Source organism: Brachyistius frenatus, unplaced genomic scaffold (assembly GCF_029030835.1).
Source record: "Brachyistius frenatus isolate BFR_SWC_R1_liver_20210118 unplaced genomic scaffold, ASM2903083v1 Contig_125, whole genome shotgun sequence".
NCBI lineage: Eukaryota > Metazoa > Chordata > Actinopteri > Embiotocidae > Brachyistius > Brachyistius frenatus.
The window spans coordinates 894,775-919,960 of record NW_027210724.1 but is presented as its reverse complement, the minus strand read 5'-3'; the positions used below and the strand labels follow the sequence as shown (position 1 = coordinate 919,960).

The following is a 25,186-nucleotide window of genomic DNA, read 5'->3' as shown; positions in this document are numbered from 1 at the left end:
TCGTCCTAGCTCTGGGATGAAACTGCATTTCTCGAGAAATTACTTCATTTGGTGTATTTTTTTAAAAGTGGTGCGGAAAGTTGAGCAGAAAATGTTCAAGTTTTGGGTTTTTAGTGTGATTTATATTTCCCAGAAGACTTGGCTGACATTCATCCTGCCCTTTTCCACTTCAGAACTATTGAAGGCCACAGCACCTTATCGCCACCTTGCCATTTGGGACGCAAACCTTTAACCTTTTCACACTAAACGCTTCGTCATCTGCCTCGGTGCCCCTGTCGCCATCGTCCGACCCTATCCAAGAAGCACTTTAAAAACTTTCAAAATTTCAAGAAGTGCTGCTGAGTGATGCATTCAGACAAGAATGAAGACCGTAAAAGCGTCAGTCTCTGACTTTCAGAGAGTTAAATCGAGACAGAATGCAGAAACATGGCATTTAAGAAGGCTCTCCTTTTGCAGTGAGCCTGTGTCTGGGTGAGGGAGGGTGATGCGTCGTGTTTAAATCGCCCCATGAATCCTGCAGGTGTGAAAAAAAGAGTGAAAAGAGAAAGCCTTGGGCTGTTTTAAAAAGTTATAAAAGTCCCAACTGAGTTACTGAGGTGGGACAGGAGAAAGTCAAGGTACATTAGACATTTGTCTTTGTGGAAAGAATGGGCGTGTGTGTGTGTTTGTGTGTGAGAGAAAGAGCAAAAAGCAGAAGTTTGTGTGTGTGTTCATGTGTGTGTGTGTGTGTGTGTGTGTGTGTGTGTGTGTGTGTGTGTGTGTGTGTGTGTGTGTGTGTGTGTGTGTGTGTGTGTGTGTGTGTGTGTGTGTGTGTGTGTGTGTGTGTGTGTGTGTGTGTGTGTGTGTGTGTGTGTGTGTGGCAAGGGGTTTGGTGTTAAAGAGGATGTTAGGACCTCTGATGAGTACATGTTGTTTCTCAGCAATACTAGGTGCTTAAATTTGACTTTCAGTGTGCATAGTGTGTGTACACATACACAGAGATTTAGCACAGGATGTTAGCTTATCAATTTTCAGATAGTATCTTCACCAGCAGTCACTTAATGACATATGTCCTAGAAGTTTATGCGTTTAATACAGCTTGTCTTGTCATGACGCTCAATGTGCTATACCTCCGTCTGCCTTTACACTACACACTGCCTCACAAATCCTTGGGTTACTCCTTAAAATGATTTTCTGAGGCTCTTGCTGTCCTCCTTGCTGTGAAATGTAGCTGAGGAAATGTCTAATGGCAGAGTGCACAGGGAGAAAAAATGTCAAGCAATTTCATGCCCTTGTGCCTCTGATGGGGTGCCAAGCTGATAATTTAATCAGTAGTGAAAGACTACCTTCACTCCTTCACAACTTCAGCCATTCCAACTATTGTTCATCGACTTGTTTTTGCATGGAATGAGACAGAAATTTACATCATAAAAGTAAACAAAGGTAAAGAAAGAGGGGTGGGTAGAAAATAGATAAGCGAGAGGAAAAAAAATAAAAGGTTGACGTAAGCGGCAACTAACCATGACGTCACACATTGGTTTGTGAACTGATGTTCTGAGGCCCCCAAACATACCACTATTTGAGGCCTAATATTTAATCAATCATGGAACTATTTTCAGAAAGACCAACAGTAAACGAATAAGGAGTGACTTCAGCAACAACATTATTATGACTTGTGGAAAAAATTGTATTGACTTGGTATTTCATGAGAGAAGTTGAATGAGAGTCTAAAGACCCAAAAGCTTTTTGCAGTCCTGTATACTGTAACTAAATCTTTTCAAGGCCATACAAGACTTTGAACAAGGAAGGGAAGGAAAATGGGAAATACCAAACTATTCCAACACAAAGACACAGAGTCACTTTCTGCTTTAAAATGGAATACAGAAAGACAAATGGTCTGAAAAAAGAAAAGAAAAAAGGTTCTCTGTGGTTGCGGTTCTCTGGTTCTGTAAGATAACATGGCTTTTTAATGATAAGAAAGATTAGGCAGTTTGCAAAAAGCTGAAAACGTTAAGCTTTTCTAGATGGAAGAAGTCAGCGAGAGTTCTGATCAGATTTATGTTACGTTTCATAATGTTGTCATCTTCGTTGTCTAAGCTGTAAATCTGTGTGTGTGTGTGTGTGTGTGTGTGTGTGTGTGTGTGTGTGTGTGTGTGTGTGTGTGTGTGTGTGTGTGTGTGTGTGTGTGTTCTGTGGGAGCTACAGACAGAGGGTATTTTAAAGATTGTAAAGACCTAAATGTAACAGTTATCAAACAGGTTCAGTTGCTTGCACACATCAATCAGTCATATTGGCAGACTTTGTGACAGTGGAATAAGACATCATCTGAACAGGCTGCAGTCCCTTGCTGCATTAATAACATCTGCAGCAAATCTATTGCAGTCTGAGATCCTTGCTCATATTATCATGTATTTTACTTAAGATTGGAAGAAACTTGGGAAAGCTGGATATATGCTGCTGCACAAAGAAAAATATAGATAAGAATAGTACAAATACAGCGTATTGGAGATAATTGGATAAGTAATTTGCCACAGCAGAACATAAAATAAGAGGACAAGGTTTCCCCACTGAGGTGTGAGACTTCAGCAATTCACGTTATTGGTTATATAGACGTAGGGACATATGTTGGTTAATGAGATTGTGAATGTCACTCTCCTCCCATAAAAACTGATACAGTGCCCCAGGGAAAGTACCTAATCCCACTGTTCCACTTTAATGTACAGTAATCACTGCCTTCACCACACTTGATGTTGATAATAACAACAAAACTTGTAGCACAAAGTGTGGATTTTTTTTTTTTTTACAACTTATCAGATTCACAATTTAGTGGAGGATGATGTAGTGAAACTAAAATAAACCATGGTGATACTGGAGTAAATACAAACTAAAGATACATATAAGGAGTGTGGTGTTTGTTGTTCTGAGCACAAGTTAGGGTCTTTTATGAGACATTTTTCTGTATGATTTCCTTGCAGCACTTTTTTTCCCCCATCATCTTCAGGCTAGAATGTATAAAACCTCACCTCCTCTTGGTGCCAATTAGTGGGTCCAACTTAACAACACAACAAAACAAAACAAAACAAAACAAACAAAACCTCTAACTTTATAATATACTCACATTTCCCAAAGAAAAAAAAGGTAACATTGTTTAAAGCAGTGAATTCACTCATTATTAATTTATGAAAGAAAAATAATGAGGATTGTCCCTTTCAGGAAGACAACTAACTCACAAACAGAGTCCTCCCCAAGTAACGCTGGAAGCATTCAGCAAAATAACAATTGTTTGGGACAATACAAATACAATTTGCTATTTGCATTGCCTGCCTGTCCTTGCTCTTTATGGTACCTTACAGTCATTGCCTGTAAGAATTACAGAAGCACCATTTGTCTGAAAAACAACTGTTCAGGAAAAGTATTTTTGTGTAATGTCATGTATCAGTGTGGGTTCAATATGCAAATAAATACATTTCTGATTTCCTTTATGGCAAGTGGATACATGTGCAACTTTAATGAGTGAAGACAAAGTGGGTTTCAACAAAGTAAAACTTCATCCTCTGCATCTTTTAAAACACAAGGTTCAGGAACCTGCTATAATCTCTAATTCGGGGCTTTCACTGTAGTGAAAATCAGTGCAAAGATGCATCCTTCTTTCAGACTATATTCAAATTTGATCAAAGAAAGTTTTTTCATACACAAATGAAGGAATAAATGTTTGAAAAACAATATGAGAAAAAGAAAGCAGATTCCTTAGACATGAACACTGCTGGAGAGAAAGATGGAAGAACAAGAACACAATAAGCAGATACAGAGATAGTATAGTTCCTACCCTCCCTCTAGTGGACAGACAGAGGAGACATGAAAGAGAAAACACTTGAGGAATCAGACGAGGGAATGGGGTAGACAGCACGGGGAAAAGAAGAGATAAAACAGAGTGTACTCTGAAAGGGAGAAACGAAAGGCTGAGCAGAGAAAACAACAATCATAAGATCAACCCAGTGCTTTTCTCCATTTCTCTACCTCATTGCTTTCCCTCCTACCGCCATCCTATCAGTGTTCCTCTCATTCCCACTCCTTGTCTCTTACCTCCTGGCTCGATTCTGACTGCTCAGTCTTTCACTCTAAGCAGAAAATGTACAAACAAAAAAGTTTTAGGGATAAAAAAAATGCAATACCTCTCCACCTTTTTATTACTCCTCTAATTTTTGTTTTGTTTTCAAACCTTACTTTTTTCAATCTCTGTCTTCATTCACTGCTATATTAATAGAGCTATTTCTTTTTTGTCTACTTCTCTCGATTTTAGCCTCTCTTCAGCTCTCTCCCTCTTCCGTCACTACAAAAACATGCCCTTTAAAGAAGGTTGAGTGAATATTAACTTTGAGAGGTTTCTTTAATCAAATCATAATTCTGCTAATAAAATGGAGGATTCTCACATCTGATTGCCAGCGAAATTATAGTGCGACATCATGACAGCCAAAGAGCATCAAGGAGCGTCAATCAGCAACTGAAAATTGCTCCAGCATTTCATCTACTTGTCAGTCACTCGATGTATCTTTAATACATGTCTGGTCTTAAATAGGTTCATTTAATAGATAATTATGGTATGACAACTTTTTGTTTTTACTGAACATAATGCAGAAAAAGATGCTTGGTGTGAATTAGAAATTATCCAGTTAAAATGTCTTTAGAATTTGTGCTCCCAGTGAAGTTTACTGTTTTAGTGCAGTGTTCTGAGTGTATATAAAAAAAAACCCTCTAAAATATCCTTCAACCATTAATTATCGTTGTCAAAAACCACATTTCAGGTAACAATTCAAAATATGTCTGTAATATGTGTGTATAAAAAACATTATATAAACAGTATACAAATAAAGAATATCAGAATTTTTTTCACTCCCTAATATCGGTGTCTGCATCAGCCCCCAAAACAGCATCAGTCGGGCCCTAATTTTAACAACGTATCTGCAGATGGTTACAATTCTGAATTTCAGCCCCAGGGGGGCGAACCCTGCACAGATCACCAGTCTATCACAGAGACAGAGAGAAACAAAGATCATTCACGCTCTCAGTCACACCTAAGGACAATTAATTTTTTCAGAATCACCAATTAACCTGACATGCATGTCTTTGGACGGCGGGAGGAAGCCAGAGTACCCAGACAGAACCCACACAGGCACAGGTAGAACATGCAAACTCCATCCAGAACGGCCCCTGGCAAAGGTTCCAACCCAGAACCTTCTTGCTGTGAGACGACAGTGCTAACTACTGCACCGCCCCATTTTTATATCATGTTTAAAGTTATTCGATTTGATTAAAAATATATTTTTAAATTCAGAAAAACAAATTAAGTGTGATCTAACCAGAAATAAAAACTCTTGGGACAAAAAAGTCTTGACCGAAGGCCTTGCTAGTCAGTTACAACAGTATTACCCATAAATCAGCACGTACAAAACCATTCAGTATCTCAAGGAAACAGTACTGTGTCTTAATAATCATTGGGGTGCTGAGTACAATCATTTGTAAGTTCTGCAGCTTATTTGAGTTTAAGTTGTACTAACTTACATCTACCTGAGGGATGGTGATTATTTGAGACCCATGGCTGTTTTTTGTCAGCAGGTTTGACTGCATATCAGACTTTCTAGTAACAGTTTGCAACCAAACACAGCTGCGTGTTGCTGCGTTTGGAGCATGTGTCTTTGTGCATTTATGTGTGTGTGAGTTCGACATTTTCTAATGTTATTTATCTGCTATGATTTTAGTGTCTCGCCAAAACAGCCTGTAGCCATTTGTAATAGTCTTTATCCACAGCGGAACATTTGGCTCTGTCGCAAAATCTGATGTTAACAGCCGTCTATCTTTGCAACCCACACATACAATACACGCAAGAGCTGAGCTAATCGCACACACACACACACACACACACACACACTTAAATCCACAATAGGAACAGATGTGTGGCAATATGGCAACACTGTTAAATATTTACTCGTTGTTGATTTTGCATGTTCCCTCTCAAGATGTCGACAACAGCGACCAATGATAAACAGCAGTTGATAAACAAAGATAAACAACAATCAGCAAAGTCAAACAATGACAGAACAACAATGTGTACCGTTTACTGAGGCAATGTTCCAAAGCTCTGCGGAGCAATTCAAAAAAACTAAACGTGCTCTAGCAGGGAGAAAGGCATCTACAATACCATGTGAAACACAGCAGATATTGTTTGTAGCAACCAATAGGCACTATTACACACTACCAGATCACATTGATTCCACTGTTTGTGTAAAGTTAACACATTTGGCTGATAATCAGAGCATCTAACATCAACTTGTTTGTAAAGGTAATGGAGAAGTAGACAGAAAAGGGGCAGTGCGTAGGATTTATTGAATAATAATTAAACAACCATCGCTTCACCTTTCTTCTCCAAGCATGTAGGGGAATTTACAGAGGTGGCAAAACGTGCAGAAAACGTGAAAAGCTTCCTCTAGAGCCAGTGTTTGGTTTGTGTTTTTACACGAATGAAAACGTGGTTATAAATAATATATTCCATTTCTTCCTGTAGATCCCCCTAAATCTTACACACTGAACCTTTAATGTTAGAAGTCCAAAGTTTACCCAAACTTTAAAAAGCTTCTGTGACTCTTCACTTTATCTCACCACTTTAACAATATGTGCCTTCATCATTTTCTTTTTGCTCACACAATTGAACCGTACTATAAAGAACTTTCGTAGTGTGCTTTTAAACCATTTGCAAAAGTTATTGTTCATCATGGGATAATTTAATAATTCCTCAGTGGTTTCTGATGTTTCTTTGCACTTTGAAATACAATTGGTGTCGTCCTTGCAATGTTTTAAGCCAACCGCCTCACAAAATGTTTCTGACAGTCATGATCATTAAAGAAAATCTGAGATGCCGATATTAAACACAAGTAGGCAAGAATATTTTATGTCAGAGGGACTCTATATATAAACTTCTATCTTAAGGATGTATTGAACTGCTGCGTAATATAGGGAAATAATCCATATTAGTATTAACCAACTGTCAAGGTGGAAGCCAATGCAATGAAAACAGTGGCATCGAGATGCTGGCCTCTGAACTCCCCGTGTCTCGGACGAGAGCTTCACTTTTAATGAAGAGATTTTCCTCCAGACGCACAGTTCTACTGCGTTTGTGGTTAAGGACTAACAAGAACCTCACAAGATCCTGTCACAATATTTCTATAATTTTCATACTTGTTGTTATCATATCTTTGTTGTATATACTGTAACAAGGAAAAAGATCGACAATGCATGACACTGAAGCAGATAGTCAAAGCAAAAGTGAGCTTTAAAGGTTAACGAACAAACCAAAACTCAAGGAGCCCAAAAAAACAAAAACAGAAACAGGCAAAAGTCAACCACGAGGAAAACGAACAAGACTTGTTAGAACGTCTGGGAAGCTCTGAACTCACGGTGATGAACACAGACAATCTGGCAATTCAAAGGGGAAGAGGTAGAACTAAATACACAGAGTGCTGATGGGCTCATGAAACACAAGTGAGCACAGAAACTGGGAGCAAAAAACAAATCGGCAGAAAGTGAAACAAAAAAGTCACAAGGGATGAGTGATTTGATTCCACCGGCCACATCATTGTTATATCAAACTGTGTCCTTACAATTTAGTACACTTTTTTCCAATGCCTTTATCTGAGAAAAAAAAAACAGCACTAATTCAGGTTGTACAACATGACAGTGTAACAAGTCCAAAAACACACACAGAAATTCAGATAAATTATGGATCGTTCCCATAACCATGCTTGCTTGTTATTCGGCTTGCTTCCCCTCTCTCTTTGTTCTCAATGATTTTGATGTGTGTCTAATCAATAAGGGACGAAACAGAGCAGGGGAGCGCTCATTGTCCTTGTTGTACCAAGGAAGCGTAAGGTGTATCCAAAATCCAATCACAGGACAGCAAATTGTAAGAGTATGTGTCTTGTTCAAGAGCACAAACGTTTGGTTGGGAACCAACATCAACGTTTGATAGCAAAGTTACTCTACTTCAACCAACATTAAGCCTCACAACAAGTCAACAATTCTGGTATAAAATAGACTTTATAAACAATAACAAGGATTTTGATCGACAATCAGCATCACAGTTGTGGGAGACAAATAATACTCCACAAATTCCTCTGAAGACAGGACTGCTTGTACTGATCATGGTTGAAAGTGTGACAAGAATGAGAAGAGGAAGAAAGACAAAGGATGAAAAGGGTGAAAACAAAGCCTAGCGTTTTTTTCTACCAAACTTTACATTGATCCTTCTATCAAATTGACCCTAGGCACAAAGAAAAAAGTTAAAAGTGAAAAGTGAACTGCTATTATGTAAAAACCCAGCGTGAAAAGAAGCTTTTCCCAAAGGCAAAGTTCAAAGAGAAAGTGGCTCATTCAAAATTTTAATGATTTCCCATTACTTTGACACAAACCTCAACTTTTTATATTAAAAAAAAAAAAAATAAGAACAAAAAAATGCTGGGGGCGGGTTTACTCTCTTAGTTTTTTGCAGAGCTAATTAGGTGGTGTACTTTGCCATCCCACACCATTCTCCCACATCTGGCTGCTTGTGTGGACCTGAGTCTAATTCAGATTACACTAATGTTTGTACTAAGTTAAAACAGAAACTTGAAGTGTACTTCAATAATGTGAAGGTTTGAGAAAATGTGGCATATTTATTAAACCTCTGACTTTGGACCATGGTAAATATTCATGATAATGAGCGTGCCATGTACTTAGAATCAAATACTTACTACTCATCTTGTCATCATCTACTGATTTAAAATATATATATTTTCCATAAAAACAAGAGCATGAAATAATTTATAAAATTTCCTGACATAACAATTAAAAAAAAAAAAAAAAAAAAATAGAATATGCTTATAAAAAGAGATTTACTAATCACAGAAAAAAAAATTCTAAATAGTTATTTTTCTTCACTTTAAAGTAGCTGTGATTTGTGGCAGTATCATCATCCTAAAAGTTGCCTCTTTGTTTCTGCAATTGTTACAAAATGTATTTATTGTTGCATGAACTATTGGGTGTGTGAGTGTGGGAGAATAAATGGAAGCCACAAGGCAAATCATTTCCCTACTTACTTCAAGGACTTGCAAAAATGTACAGTCTGTAAATGGGCAAAATTGGAAGTACTCATCACACCAGGGACCATTAAGTTACATTAGTAATTATGTCATTTAGAAATCTACTATAAAGAAATGTGTACTTTTGATTAAGTTTTGATTACAGAAGTCTCGTTCCTTATGTAGTTATGGGAACACATTATTGCCAACAACCTACTGAGACGGTGAAATGGAAAAATCTTCGAGACAAAATAAATTGACGTAACAGAAAAGTATGTTTGACTTTAGTAAGATCAGTCTCTGACTGACAGAGAAATATCTCCTCAGCTGTCATAGAGCTTCATACTTTGCCTCAACCAGTTACATTAGTAATTATGTCATTTAGAAATCTACTATAAAGAAATGTGTACTTTTGATTAAGTTTTGCTATAAAAAAAATAAAAAAATCTGAAAAGCAAAGCTGTACATTTATCACATAGACTATTACAATGGACAACACATAGAAGTGGATGAAATAAAGTCAAGATAAGAACAGTTCCATATAAATGCTCAAATCTACACAGAGAGGAGGCTCTTAATTTTGTTTAAAGTTGAAAATCTTTCTCTGTCCAGGACTCAGAGCCTTGAACATCCCTCTTACAACTTAACCAGGTGCTATTTTACACCTGGGACACCAGGTGAATGAATTAACAGCAACTGCCCACTAGATATAGAGCAGACAGCTGAATAAATGAGGACCAGACCAATTGCCTCCACTGTAGCTAAGTTCAGAGGTTCACCTCGCCATGGGAACTGGTTTAATTTGGATGGAAACAAAGAGGGATGGACACATTACAGAGAACAAGAACAAATTCATCTAGGATAAAGTCTGATCTCCCCACAGAGGCTTTCTGAGCATAAAAGCTACAAGAATTACAAAAAAGACACACGCTCTCATTAACAGCAACACCCCGTGGGAGAAGTTGTTGAGGGACGGAAGGGTTAAACGCATCCCCAATCTCATTAAATTACAGCCATTACTCAGTATAGGGTGGGTTCGTGCCTTGCTTGCTTTCTCCACTTGGGAATGTATGGGTGGACAAAGCAGGTCTCATTGAGCTCAGATTTTTCCTGGCAGTTATGGTGGTTTATCTTGTGGTTCTCAACCTGGAGCTTAGGGATTAGATCATTAATACTTGCATGGATACTGTTTAGCCAAAATAAAATAAAAAATGTATATTCGTACACTACTATCCATATACTACTTGTATCTATAACATTTTCCAGTGTAAGAGTATGAAAAACCTGCTTCAGATCAAATGTTTTTTTTTCCAGGAGATTTTCTATTTATTTGCCCTGTTAAAAGCCAATCTATTGTGTGCATCATGCTAAGATATGTTCACATTGCACCTGGTTTTAGTAATGATCAGCTTTTGTGTGTGTGTGTGTGTGTGTGTGTGTGTGTGTGTGTGTGTGTGTGTGTGTGTGTGTGTGTGTGTGTGTGTGTGTGTGTGTGTGTGTGTGTGTGTGTGTGTGTGTGTGTGTGTCTGTTCTTTTTACATATAATTTTATCTGGTACTGTATCTCAGTGCCCAAGCCCACCTATTAACTGCTACCTATCCCTACTGAATAATCCATTCTAAATACAATCCTTTCCCATGCCCCGGGTCTGATAGGGCTCCGAGTTCCTCTACAGGCCTCTTAAACTTTCTCGGATGGAAGGATAGATAGATACATTGAAATAGAGTGATTGATAGGGAGGAGAGGCACTGAGCACAAATCCTCCTCCGGTGACCTTGTCTGTGTCAGGCTCTAACTCTCCCCAGGGAGCCTCCTCATGACCCCTGGACTTGGATAGAGGAGAAGAAGGCACACGGAGAGGGATAAGAGGATGAAAGAGAGGAGAGAGACAAGGAGATATTGACTTCAGCGGCTTGTTTCTCTCTGCTGTGGAGCCAACCAGATGAAGTTGGAGACCCGAGTTAACTCAATGTCTGCTAACATCAGCATGATGATTTTGCTGCGTTAGACTCCACAAACTTTTTGGTCAGTTAATTGCTGGCTGATTTGTTCTCTTTGTCAAAGTCATGCTCTTCCTTGTAGTTTCTTTTGCAGTAGTGCACATATAACATGAGCAGTAATCAATTCCTGCACCAATGTCAAAGGTGTTAGTGTTGTGTGAAACTTCATTACTAGAAAATCAAAAGCCAAATACAGTATGGAACAGTGATTCCCATATTGCCGGATAGGGATCACTGGGAAATGAAGTGCAAAAACACTGGAGCTTTACACCAAAGATGGGCAAAAAAAGAGAACCTTGGGGATTAACACCAAGATACAACTAAAATAGGAATTAATTTAAAAGTATCATGGGTGTCCCGCTGCCTGTCAGTCCAGCTTTTCAGCCACACATCTATCTGTTTGGCTGTCCTTATTTTTTGATTTGCTGATTGAAGTTTATCTCTCTTTACCTCAATCTGTCTGCACCTTTGGCAGCTTCCTGTCAAGCGCTTATTGAATGATTTCAGCACTACCGTCACTCTTTTTTTTTTTCCACAAACACACATTTTTATATATTATTATTTTTTAACACCAAGGCATTCTCCTTGTCTCACCATGTTGTGGAAGAATTTCAATTTGACACTTGTTTTCTTTCTACCCTCCCTTGACTCAAAAATTGAAAACAAAATTGAAGTCCAACTTAACAACAGATACAAAAAAAGGATAACAACAACAGTAAAAAAGATGATTAAAAAAAACAAAAGGTGTTTGAAGAAGAAAGAGGGTGAGAGAATAAACAAGAAACAAGGTTTATTCTGTTTCTTGTTTTATTTTTTATTTAAAGAAGTATTCTCTGAGGCTGTAAACATAGAAGAAAGCCAGAAGTTGATTTGTCTCTGATTTGTGGAGAAATATTGATCTTTATTGAGGGTTTGGTTTGATTAAGGTCTCTTTCAGACCGAGAACAGCACCAAATAGAAATATGCATGTCGTTTTTCAATCCAGCCTCAAAAAAGTAGAAACTATTATGCAGTGTGCGCCACTATAAACCTTGAGGTCTTTGTTTGGTCCTTTAACTGAAGCCCCAAAGCAAGACATTCTTTGCATTGTTTTGCTGAAGGCCATACGTGTAGAGCTGCCGGAGGGCACCGGCCCTCAATTCCACCACTTTCTTTCTTCATGTGAGGAAATAACATGTTTCCAGTTCTACTGATCTGGTTGAAATGTATTGACATGCTTCATGTGGATGGATAGCCAATCATCTGTAAAGCACGTCATTAAATAGAAACAAATGGAAAAGTTGTCATTATGACATTTAATGTGTATTGATTTATTCACAATGTCAACTTGAAGCCTCATTTTGATTGTTATCATTTACCCAATTAAACATACTGCATTATGTGTAAACAAACTCAACACTTCCCTGTAAACCTTTCAAATTAAAGGCCCTCTAGTGTTTCAGTAGAAAGAAATCCAAAACTTTTTAACAAGGCTTTTGTTGTGAAACATTTGCAGGAACGTGCTGTGACTGAAGTTGGACAATCATACTTTACATGAATAATCCAGAACAACTAGCGAAAATTGCCAGATTATGTTGTTGATTTTACTAAATTGAAGCAAATTAAATAAACATCATTGATGATTCTACGTGAACCTGCCACCGTGGGAACAGTGGTTACACAACCAAAAAAACAGCAACAACTTAGCCATGCACGTGTGTGTACTTTTGTAATACAATTTTTTAAAAAGCACTGAAGGCCTGGTCCTGTCCTAAATCTAAAATAATGAAATGACGATGAGTTACAGACTTCACCAATGAGATATATATATATATATATATATATATATATATATGATGTGTAAGAAGTAAATCTTATGTAACTATATCATATCATTACGAACTAAGACACCGCTTAAAGCAACTTTAAAAAAAATTCCTTTAGAAAAGAACAACTAAATAGTCAGTAACTGTATATTTGCTGAGTGCTTGACACTGATAGGTCATTGTAGTCCAACACTTCCGAGTTAGAACAAGCATACTATCAAAACTGTCATGTTTGCATTAAGTGAAATATTTAATGATGGCATATGCAAATTAATTTCACAATCAGGCTCATGTTGTATTAATTCCAGGAAATGTATTTATAGATAATGATTGTAGAGTATAGATACAAAATTCAATGGGTGGCTCCTGTTATTTGCAAAGACATAGTCACATCACTCAAAGCCTTTTATACGTCCAGTAAACACAGTCATTCTTGTTTCCTTGTGGGAACTTTTTCCGTCTGTCTGAGGCTGCATTCACACATTGTTGTGGTTTCAGTAGTTAAAGTGCTGCCTCAGCTTCGTGTTGTGCTGATAATGAAAAGCAGTTTTGTTATCACAGTGACTCGCTGCCTCTATCTGTAAACTGTACCAGCTACAACTCTTAAACATTTTCAAAGTCCCACAACACAGCCAATGTGCTCCCATCAGAGAAACCGTTCGCGACCAACTTTTCTACAGCTACTGCCTCCATTTTCACTCTGTTTGTTGTTGTTGTCAGCTGCATACAAATTGTCAATCCCCACTTATTTTTTTATTTATTTTTTCACGTTATTTAGTCGCTGTCATGAATGCTTTCATAAGATGTTGAACTGAGCTGCTTAAAAAGATGCCTGGCACAGCACTTTTTCCCAAAGCGACTGCTTTCAGTCTGCCTCACGGCCGCTCCCCACATACTTTAAAGTGGAAAAGGAGTTTGAACATGGCTTACAGTGGTGATCACACCACAGGCTTTGAAAATGCACAGCAGAGCTTTCCTAGAGTTCTCTGGTAGGCAGGCTGCTGAGCATTTTGTTTCTGTACTACTAGCACAACCCAGTTCTGGCTCTGTGTGTTGTGCGTTCATATATCCTTAGCTTCAGTCACATCCGCTATCCACTGCAAGACTCCTGAAGCATTTTCAACAACAGTGATAGAAATTGTTACTGCATCCCAGTAGGGTCACTGTGGCTGGCACATTACGTGACTTAGACCCTACCAATGGTTACTTCTACTGTGGCTCATTCACACAGAAGCAATGCAAACACAAATGCTTCAAAATGTGGTTTTGTTGCACTTTGTGGAAGCCAGGTCTTCCCGTCTTCTTTGAGATCGTGTGGTTGAATCGCAGGACTGCAGCAGTGCTCATTTCTGTAATTTGTCAAGGGCTTGTTCACACATTCAACTTGCCATCAAGTCTGTGTTTCCTCAAATATAACTTGATGTTAAATGTCTCATCCAATCCGTCACTTACTCTTGTTCTTATGCTGCATTGTTCACTCAATCCCCTGAATGCAATGAAGCCAAGTTAGTCACAAAAACGTATGCGTGATAGTAGAATGCATTAAAAATATCAATTGGCAAAAGTTATATACCCGATAACTTCACATATAGTATCTTTATTGACATAAATTTATTGACCTGTAATTTATCATCTAAATTGTGTACCATATATCTGTCGAGGTTTTCCTCTTCCCCTTTCCCCCTGTTAAACTGTAAGATAGATCATTAGCTTTAAATGGACTTCAATCCGCTCATTACATGTCCCATTTACCTTCACTGCATAACGCTCCACTTTTCATAAGGAGACTAAAAAAGAGAGGAGTTAGAAAGACGGAATGCACATGTGGGAAGATCTAATCAGAACAGGAATGAAAAATAGAAAAATGTGTATGTGCATACGAGTTTGTCAACAATAAAGATATAAGAAGTCAAAAGGTGTGAACACAAATATGATGAGAAAAAGATAACAAAAAAACCCCCAAAAAAACATGTACTGTTCCAAACAGAAAAGGATTACAATCTTGGATTGAAAAGGGGAAAAGGGGACTTTGCTTTCTTTTTGTGTTGACACCATCTCTACGAGTAGTGTGAAATATCTACTTGTACTGAAAACACCTCAATTAAAAACATGATTAAAATGATCATGCTTCAGTCTGTTGTTTAGTTTCTTTCCATTTGACAGCGAATGGCGAGGTATTTCAAGCATGTAATCATCTTTTTTTTATCAGTGTTAATTTTCTACAGTTTTCAATAACCCTGTTGTTGATGCAATGGAGGAGTCATTGCAATCTCTGGCTGTGAAGGTTTCCCTTCATTCATGTGACTTTGTGTCCTTGATGTATTCAAATGGTTACAATACCAATCCTGTGTGCGTGGGAGGGGTGATAAGTGGCTTCATTTCATGCATAGTGAGCACTTCAATGGGTGGGCTGTTTTTATATAGTGTTTACAATGTTTCCTTTCGTTTCATTTTGTGTGAGAATAGATATTTGCCTGTTTATGTAGTTGTGTAGTGTACATGCATGGGGGAATGTGTGTAACGTTTGTTTTCAATGTCAATATAGTGACACCATTATGAGGTGCCGGTATTGTTTCTGGTGATGACAAGGTCAATTCAAGCAGCACTGGTGCATTAAGTGCTTATTAACAACTATGATTTGCTGTAATTTGTTTAATGTCACTCCACCAGCCTGTTAATTAAATAAAAATCTGGTAAAACTGATGAAAAAAAGAGTCCAAATGTTTGGATTTGCAGTGCAACACTAGTCACTGCAGTGCTTACTTCCCTCTTTCTTCACCTTGGGCCATCACCACAGGTTTCATCGCCTTACTTATCTGCACTGACCCATCCATTGACCCAATGTTCTTACTCCTCCTTCCCTGTATCTTTCCATCCCCACTGAACCACACACCTCCCTCCCTCACTTATCGAACTCCTTTTAGTTCACCCACTCCTCAGAATGACTCCCCCTCTCCTCTCCTTTGATCCTTGAGGATGCACAAAGTCCTATTTTCTGTACTACAATTTTTTTTTTTGCATTCCTTTCAAAAGTTCTTTTGTCTCTACCCATTCACCTTATACCTCTGTCTCTGAAACATTTTTTTTTTTATCTGGGACATCTTTCTTCCCTTTATTCTTCAAAGGTTATCCTTTGGTTTTATAGAGTGAGAAGAGAAATGGAATAGTCGGAAAAATACATTTTAAACTCGGAATTTGGCAGTCGCCACGAGGAACCCCACAGCCTTAATGTTGAGTGGATCACATCTGACTCCACTTTGAGCCTGCTACATGCAAAAATGCGGTGCAAGGTTTTATGTGTAAATACATGCAAGCCAAAAAAATGGCACAAATGGAAGTAGAGGCTGTGCTAACTTTGACAAATAACCACTTGAGTGAATTAAAATTTGATTTGAGAATTGCAATAAAGTGAAAAAAAATATTTCAAACTTCTTTATACTTTCGACTTTTCTTAAAAGAAAAGAACTGTGGCTTTTTTGCACATCCTGAATGTGTTTGTATCTCGCTGTATCCCTTAATCTGCTTCTGCTACAACCCAGTGTCCCTGCAGGAGCCAGTTTGATTTGATCTGCTCTCTTATACACTAACTTCCATCCTCACCGCCTGAACTCCTTCCCTGTGTCAGCCTCTTCTGCCCTTTCTCGTCCATTTCTTCTATCTTTTGACTGTCCTCTTCATCACCCCTATCCTGCTGTGCCTCCTCCTCTTTCTATCCTGTTCAGTGTTTAAACTCTGTCTTTCCTTTCTGCTTCCTCGTTCCAGTCAATTATATCTCTTTCCTCATCCCTCCTCCTCTCCCTTGTACAGAGCACCATGCCCTATCACTTCTTCAACTTGCATCATTTCTTTCTGCTCCCATCTGTTTCCCTTCCTCACTCACTGTTTGTGTTTTCCTCCCTGGCCAAAAGCCACTTCAACTTAATCCTCTGTGACAATGCCCAAAAGAGGCTAAGGCGTTAGTAATGAAGAAACTTCATCTGCCCCTGAAAGGCTCCCGAAACACACTTCAGGAGAGGGGATGAGGACATGATACACACAAATACACACATTCAGCTGGTGTGACCTCAGCTAATGCAACGACAGGAGGACCAGTATTCTGAGATATTCTCCCTCCCTCTCTCCTTCTTATGCAAGTCATGCAACCTTTGCCATCATGGCAATAGTAAATGTGATTGTAAAAAAACGGTCTCGATATGTGTTTGGGAAACAGGAAGTAAACACATCCGCTGTTGTATTAAACAATCCACCAAGCCTACCTCTTCCGAGCAAAGAATTTTTTTTTTAACATTTTTTTAGATGTCATTTAAACTTGCGTAACTTTTCCAGGAAACCACTGTCGATGATTATATGATTGCTAGCGGTATTCATTAAGACAACAGTCATACAGCTGTGTGAACCACAGCATATTGCTGTTATTATATATAAATGTATTAAATTTTTTTCAAGTTTGCACAGATTCTTAATTGTCTTGTTGCCATGCTGAAGGGAGGAAAGTGAAAGAAGAAAAGCTCAGCAATGTAGTGAGAAAATCTCAGTCTGGTCACACTTTTGAGTTTGCTACTTATTAACTTGATTTTTTTTATTTAAAGTTAACAAATCATGCACTTAGATTTAAAGTTTAAGTTGCATTTGTTTTTATGCTGTTTACATTAGATAACTGTTCATACACAACTATCATTAAATAATACAACATCACAGTAATGTTATCATAAATATAGTTGCATGGTGATTTTGTGATGGTAAAGTACCATGGTGTTATTGTTTTGTTTGTCTGCAATATAAATTATTCTAGATAAAAAATAAAAAAAAATAAAAAAAGAAGAAGAAGAATAAACACAGCTCATGTACTCTGCACTACATGTGTTCAGTGCATGTATCATTGGAAGACTCCACTTGGTAACAGCCTGACCCTTGTACACTGGAGCCTGGAGGGCTTTTGTAGCCTATGTCAGGGCTGTCAGACTGCCAATCACCAGCGCACGTCTTTCTGCAGTGAGCTGATTACGAGTCATGAGCAAGCCAGACCATAAACCTGGCAAGTCACCTAACTCAGCAGCTTAAGCCTTTACACAACAGCACACTTTTCTGTGGTGTCACTTTCAAGTAATCATTCACGGCAACATACATTTCATGAAAAATTTACCACAACTAAAATATTAACAGCAACGGGAACTTGTTTAGTGGCCCAATGTGACAGAATGCTTGCCCGACACATATCCACTCTAATGCATGCTTACAAAATTAGAGTACTCACTTTAGGTCTTGGGAGGGTTCTGCCCGAACGTGTGACGTCTCTACAGAATGACTGAACACCACACCTTCATTCCCTGTAGAGAGAGTGAGTGGATTAAAGACAGGAAGAAAAACAAAAAAGAAAGAGACATCTTTAGAGTTAAACAGAGCGTAGTCTTGCATCATATTTTTCTTTGGTGTCATGGCAGACACTGAAAATACTTGACAGTGCTCAGAGCTTTTGGGTGTCATAGAAAGTGTGTTTAAATACAACACGCTTTCCACTAAAAGCAGTATATAGGATCAATGTCAGGAGTAGTATGAAAATGTGGAGGATGGGGGACGAAAGTGCTGCATTTGACTTTAACTTTTGGAGGCTTTATTTACTGTTTGCACTGCAAGTCAGTGTTGACTCGAATGTTTAGAATTTCTCACCAAAACATAATTTTTTTGGGAACCTTATCAAAGTCATTTTAAAAACAGTTAACTGCACCTAAATCATTTTCTAATTATTTTTTTCTGGTTATAAAAATGTCCCAACATATTTTCCTAATGCAGAATCCTTGGATGGAGTATGAACTTAACCGTGTGAAGGTAAGGTTGGATGTGATACAATGCTTTGTTTTATCCCCCGTGTCCGGCAGCCACCTTTGCAGCTGTGAACAGATGCTTAGTCATGGCTCTTGCTGGGACTGTAGAAGGCATGTTGAAAGCTCAGCGCCACTCCAAATTTAATATTGCATAAGGCGATGTTATCTTTTGGCAGGCCCACATATAACAAGAGGGTATTGCTTGAACTCTCGTCTCAAACTCATGCAGCACATGCCAAGTTTGAATACAGAAGATTCAAGGAGCTCCAATAGGGAGAATGAAAACTCCAAAAATATGTCTTTGAACCGCAAAGGGTTTAACGTTAAGGGTACGGTTTCATTTACCAGTTAAATCCCATTTTCTGAGGTTTATTCCGAGTCCCGTTGGACACTGCACAAATGTGTCTGTGCAACTGCCAACAAGAGGGAAGAGAAAATCAAAAAAGCTCTCAGTTCTGTCAACAATGGTACACATGACAGTTAAGGGTGGATCCTATTGTGCTTTGCTTTGTTTTATTGTAGCTCTATAAAGTGATGGTCACACCTCTGTCCACGATGTGCGATGTTTGTCTCAGCTTCAGAATATGTTACTTTAGGGTTTCACTGTTTCTCTGTGTTTACAATTGTTCTGCTGTACTCTGTACATTTAATATTTATGAGCTTGTCATAGCCTTTTGGGGGGCACCTGTTCTTGTACACAATACCAAAAAAGCGTTTCCAAAGCAGTTCCAGTGCATTGCAACCAATACATTCTCGATGGAAATCAAGCACAATGCTGTAGACTCACACCTAGCTGGCTGCTATGGCACTGGTTTGCAACAGCTGACTCATTACCTATTGTATACAACACTTGCTATCACAGAAGGACACAATTTGTGAAAATGTTATTCATCTTAAACTGGAAAAACAAAAAAAGTACATCAGTCTACAAATCTAAAATCTAAACGGTAGCACACCTCGACTCCATCCGACCTCAGTGCCTGAGCTGAATGAATGTGTTCATATCTGCATTATTTCCACCATTCATTTTTCTCTCACCTCCATCAAAGAGTAAGTGACAGCAACAATCACCTCTTCACCCCACCTTCCATCCTCTGCACCCTTATTCATTCAGAGTGCCTCTAATGGACAAATCTCTCAAATTACCCAGGCCTGTATGTGCGTGTCTGTGTATTGAGTAATTGTGTGGTTCACCTTGAGAGTTCAACTTGTAGGTTTGTATGAATGCCTGTTTTGTATATTTCCAAAAAGTAAAACAGTAGAACTCCTGACATTTTCAAGCATACAAATAGACACACAGACACACAGATACACACACACACACACACACACACACACACACACACACACACACACACACACACACACACACACACACACACACACACACACACACACACTGGCTGACCCCTAACAGCTCCCCTTCATTTTCTCCACTTCATTTAATGAGAGAGAGAGAGAGAGAATTAATTAATGAGGAAAAACAGATATTGTTGGATAAGAGCATTTTTCCTCTCACATTTTGGTATTTTGTTTCATTCCACTTGAAGCACTTTGTCTTTTTTCTTTTTTTGAGTTCTACTCCCTTGGTTTTGCTCAGGCCTCTCATACATTCGTCTCTCCCCCTTCTTTCTGTCTCATTTGTTTGACTGTATCTCACTTGTTCTGGTTACTTCCTTGATTCAGGAAAAAATAAACCTGATCTGCTTGCTGACCTGTATCTTGTTTGGCTGCACTCATCAAGAGCACTAACAGTAACAGCATACAGTGTGTGTAGAATTGTGGTTGAGTGTGTGTCTTCACATAACCTTGTTACGCAACATATTAAGTTTGCCCACCCCTGTATCTACCTCATCATGAGTGCAAAAAAAAAAAAAAAGAAATCCAGCTTCTCATGAATGTGGAAAATGAATGTGGGAGTGTGTTAAACCAGTGACTTACAGTGATCTATACTTTACATGTATAGCATGTAGAAAGAAAAAAAAAATATAAATCTGATGTGATGGTCATGTGGATATAAAAATTGCCTGAAACAAAAACGAAAAATATTATTGTCTCCTTCCCTGCTTTACCTCACAGAAAACAAGACTACGTTAAAACTTAATACATTAATAAACTCTGAATTAATCGCTGTAGGACTTTTACTTTGAAATGAGTGCTTCAAATTTGAAGGTGCAACATTTGGCCAACCAATAGTGCAACTTTATCCCTCAGTCACACTGTATCTTACTTGTTAGACATTCAAGTTTAGAGACTGGCCCTGCTGTTATGCTCCAGCAAAAAAAAAAAAAAAAATAAATAAACCGTAACAAAACAAAAATGGGCAAAGAAACAAAAACAAATGAAGATGAATAAATTAACATCTGTATCAAAACTCGTAATAGTCATTATGTGTTATGTCTGGTATGTGTTTTTACGTGTACCCCTACCTGTAACTTTGAGTTTCTCAGTGCCGATGCTGATCTCCTCTTCATCTGCAGAGAATAGAACTCTCTCTCCATCGGCACTTCTCACCTCAAACCTCTGACACTGAGCCTCCACCATTTCTGATCCTGAGGGAGTAGGGGAGAGACAAAGACAGATGGAGAGGGTCTCTGGGTTAAAATGTTTCACAAAAAAACACTCACAGCACATAAAAGTTACCAGCTGGTCGATGTTTTTTTTTTTTTTATTTTTTTATTATATCCCCTTTTAGAACCATTAGTACATGAAGGTTTGGCTTGAAAGACCAAAGAGGGATATGAACTCTGAACCAGAGTATGTCAGCGTTTTGTCTTGCTTTGACACCAGTGTGATCTCAGTTGAGATATTGGAAGCCGAGTGTAGTCACTAACACAATCTGTTGCTATGTAATCAGTAGAAACATTTAAAAAAAAAAAAAACTTCTCTGTGGTACAATGTCCCACTTATCTGGATAGCATTTTGTGTTAATGCTTTCTACCAAAGAAACAGACATATTTAAAGACTTTTGACAATTTGCATGGCTAAAAATTACTGACAGGTTTCTAGCTACTGCAATACTAATTAAAATGCTTGACAAAAAGGTTAGAAAGTGTAATTTCCAAAATATATAACCATTGAAATAACAGTCAAGAGGATAACGGACTAAAAATAGCCATTAGCAGCAGCCCATATTAGGCCATTCACATACTACACTAGATCTGTGAATGGGGAAAAGAAATAAACTCAGAATTCAGTGTCTGAACTACATTTTGACTGAAAGTCCATTAATTAGTGTGAATAATGATTAGACTCTAAAGGAGCTGTTTAGGGTTCCCTGTTATAAAAACAGCTTTCATTCATCAGCAAGTAAACATTTCAGCCACTAATAATAGATGAACTGACTTTAAATGATGTAAAAATGTTGCAGATTATTGATTCACTGATTCCATTTTTACTATGGAACCGTGTGTGTGTGTGTGTGTGTGTGTGTGTGTGTGTGTGTGTGTGTGTGTGTGTGTGTGTGTGTGTGTGTGTGTGTGTGTGTGTGTGTGTGTGTGTGTGTGTGTGTGTGTGTGTGTGTGCATCTACTGGACCCACATCTCCCCTGTAAATAAGGTGTGTGAACTGGGAACGCAGAGGTGCAGCGTTACGACCTAAAGTAAATAGTCAGACAGGACTGCTTTGTGTTTGGAGTTCACACAGTCCCTGTATAACTTGAGAATTAGAACTTGCACCTTAAATTATATTTCATTTTGTGATTTCGCCTCGAGGACAAAACTATCCTTTGAAGAGAAAAGTAGGGTGTGACAAAGAAACTTTGGAATATGTTAAAGGAAAAGTTTTGGACCACTTGACACAGTTTCTACTTTGTATAAAAGTTTTCTCTGATAAAAATACATTATGGAGATTTGCCTTCCAAGTTTCTGGCAAGAACAAACTCCCCTTCATGTGTGTGAAGATTCTCAGTCATCAAGGTTATGTTATTCAGATCTTGGATCATGGGCTGTTGACCCCCCACCTGAACCATTTACTCCATGTATTGTTTTGTTTGTTGTTTTGGCGTTACCTCACCCTGAAGTAATTTTAAGTTCAACTCCACTTCCCTTTTTTAAAATATTGTAAATAAATTGTCAATCATTGAAACCAAATGTATTCGTTCCTGTGGCTGCTTGGGACCTGGGGAAGACGGGGCATCGATATTTCATGTTATGTCTCAGCAACCCCTGAACGTGGCATAATATTCCCTTCCAGTCAGTTAGAACTGAAGAGGCCTTTTGGATGAGAGGTGAAACACCTTCAAGAAACTCCATCAGAAAACAGTTTGAACTCCCTCGATTCATCTATCTAGCATAGCACTAATTAGCATTAAGTTAACATGATGTTCCATCCTCTGCATTACTGTCATGTTTGGCCACTAAGGGGGCAGAGGAAATTAAGCGGACATGTTTTGGCTAATATATTACCAATCAACTGCCAGCAAAAACACTAGCTATCCAACTGAAGGTGGTTTTCCTCTCTGCAGTAGGCAACACGAAAAAAACAAAAAAAACATAGCGTTTCCTATAGAAAACTACATAAAAAAACACCACGGATTTACAGAAATATATTTGTCATTACTGTCCTTCTTATGGTAATGACCAGTTAAATAAACCAAGCAGCACGATGCAGTATCGCGTACTATTTCGGCAACAGAAAAAACTTTGATATCTATGTCTCAGATTTGTTGCTGATGGCTTTGTGAGAAAAGGCTAGCAGTGAGATTTGATAAGTTTGTAAATCTACTGGCAAAGCTGCCAAATTAACCACAATGGTCACAACTGTAGTCTGCATTTTGTTCACCCTTGTTCCCTTCAGTTTGTGATTTGCACCGTGATGTGCTTCTACTCCATTCCTGCTGAGCCCATCAATAAAAGTATCTCTCTCCCCCTGTCTCCCCATCCCCTTCCTTCACTTTCTGGGCTCCCAAGCTATTACAAGTGTCAATTAGAAACCTAGAGTGCCTTGTCAGTCATAATCAAACTTTATTAGCGGCTATCAATCTGGGATTAAGCTCCTTTTCTCATCTCTCTCTCACTGTCTTTATCCTGTCCAACTCTATCTCCTTAAGCCTCTCACTCCTCCACTGGCTGTGTGAAAAAGCAATTGAGATTTGTGTTGTCAAAAACTCACCCTCGAGCAAAGTGTGTGTGCAAGTGTGAGTGTGCGCGTTTCAAATACATGCAAGGACTTAGCAGATAGAGCTGGGGTTGACAGCTAGAGGTGGGAGAAGTATGGCGAGAAGAGAATCAAAGAAAGACAAAAAAAAAGGGTTTAAGTTTGAGAAGGAAAGATGAAGAGAAAGTGAAGCTGGTTTAAATTGGAGATGTGCTGTGCTAGTTGCTGTCTCAGGCATCTCGCTGGTTCTCTTTGGCTGTTCAGCTCTTGTCCTATAATACAGCTTGTAGTGCAGATTTCCAACATGGGTGCAGGTCAGCACATTTCCAAAGATTTGTGTTTTAGACACAGACATTTCTCTTGTCTTCTCACAAGGGATGTAAAAAAAGATTTTGAAACTGCAGTAGATGGGAATCTTCAGTGAGAACTTGGGAGAACTTAGTCCAAGGAAAATGGAGGAAAAGGGCTCACCTGACATACTTTTAACAAACTTTAAAAGAGTAGTTGCATCATGCCAGTCAATATCACTGGCAATTGTTTAGAATTAAAAGAAACACCTGGCCAATTCACAAATGAGCAAAAAGCCAATGTCAGATTCTCCTCTAAATAATAGAGAGCCTCCAAGAGTAATTGAGGAATTGCATGAGGAGTCACTGTGTTCAGGCATAATCACATGAACTTGACATGAAAATTCCCGGTTGAGTCTAGACAGCGGTGGTAAGAGCAATGCCGGAAGAACTGATGAATGAGATTTGATGCAGAGCTGCTGATGAGCAGTGGAAACACTCCCTGACCGAACCAAAGTGACATGCACTGAAATGGCAGCTGACAGCAGCAGAGAAAAGAACAGTTTTTGACAGCAGCAGGATGATAGGCTTGCAGACATTGTAGGGAAATCTGATTGGTTCAAGTGAACGATTAAATGCCCTCAGCCAGCCGACTGAAATGGAAGCAGCAAAAGGATGATGGAGACCGACAAAGAGAGTATGTAAATAAACTGAGTAAGCATGAAGTTAGTCTTCCTCGCTGCATTACAAAGGTATAAAAGACTATCTTAAAAATTATCTGGCCTTTAGCTACAGTATTTTGACTCAAGAAAAAAAAAAAAAAAAGTAAACACAAAGCAATTTTAAGCTCTATATGCTTGTGCCAGCAGCGACAACATGAGACAGAAGTTATTAGTTTCAAATGATCGCTTAGAGAACTGAAAGAAGACTGACTGACAGTGAGAGGAGGGGTAGCTGGTAGAAACCTCTCTTCTGAGCAGTTTCACTTTATGTAAATGAAAAGTGATGCGGTACAGCAATGGAAAATGAAACGGTAGATGTGCTCACTTTAAGTTTCTCCTGCTGTAAAACTTTTTGAAGTTTAGTACT

General features: G+C 38.5%; 1 protein-coding gene across 1 annotated transcript in view; it reads right to left on the bottom strand.

Annotated features, from left to right (window-relative positions):
• The window catches only part of LOC138629999 (zeta-sarcoglycan-like), a 328,227-nt gene that overhangs the window by 25,774 nt on the left and 277,267 nt on the right, over positions 1 to 25,186 (bottom strand). The window contains exons 5-6 of the mRNA XM_069714077.1: positions 21,143 to 21,265; positions 18,146 to 18,218 (exon numbers count right to left, since the gene is read on the bottom strand). Coding sequence (XP_069570178.1) covers positions 18,146 to 18,218; positions 21,143 to 21,265 — 196 coding nt within the window. The remainder of the gene's footprint in view (positions 1 to 18,145; positions 18,219 to 21,142; positions 21,266 to 25,186) is intronic.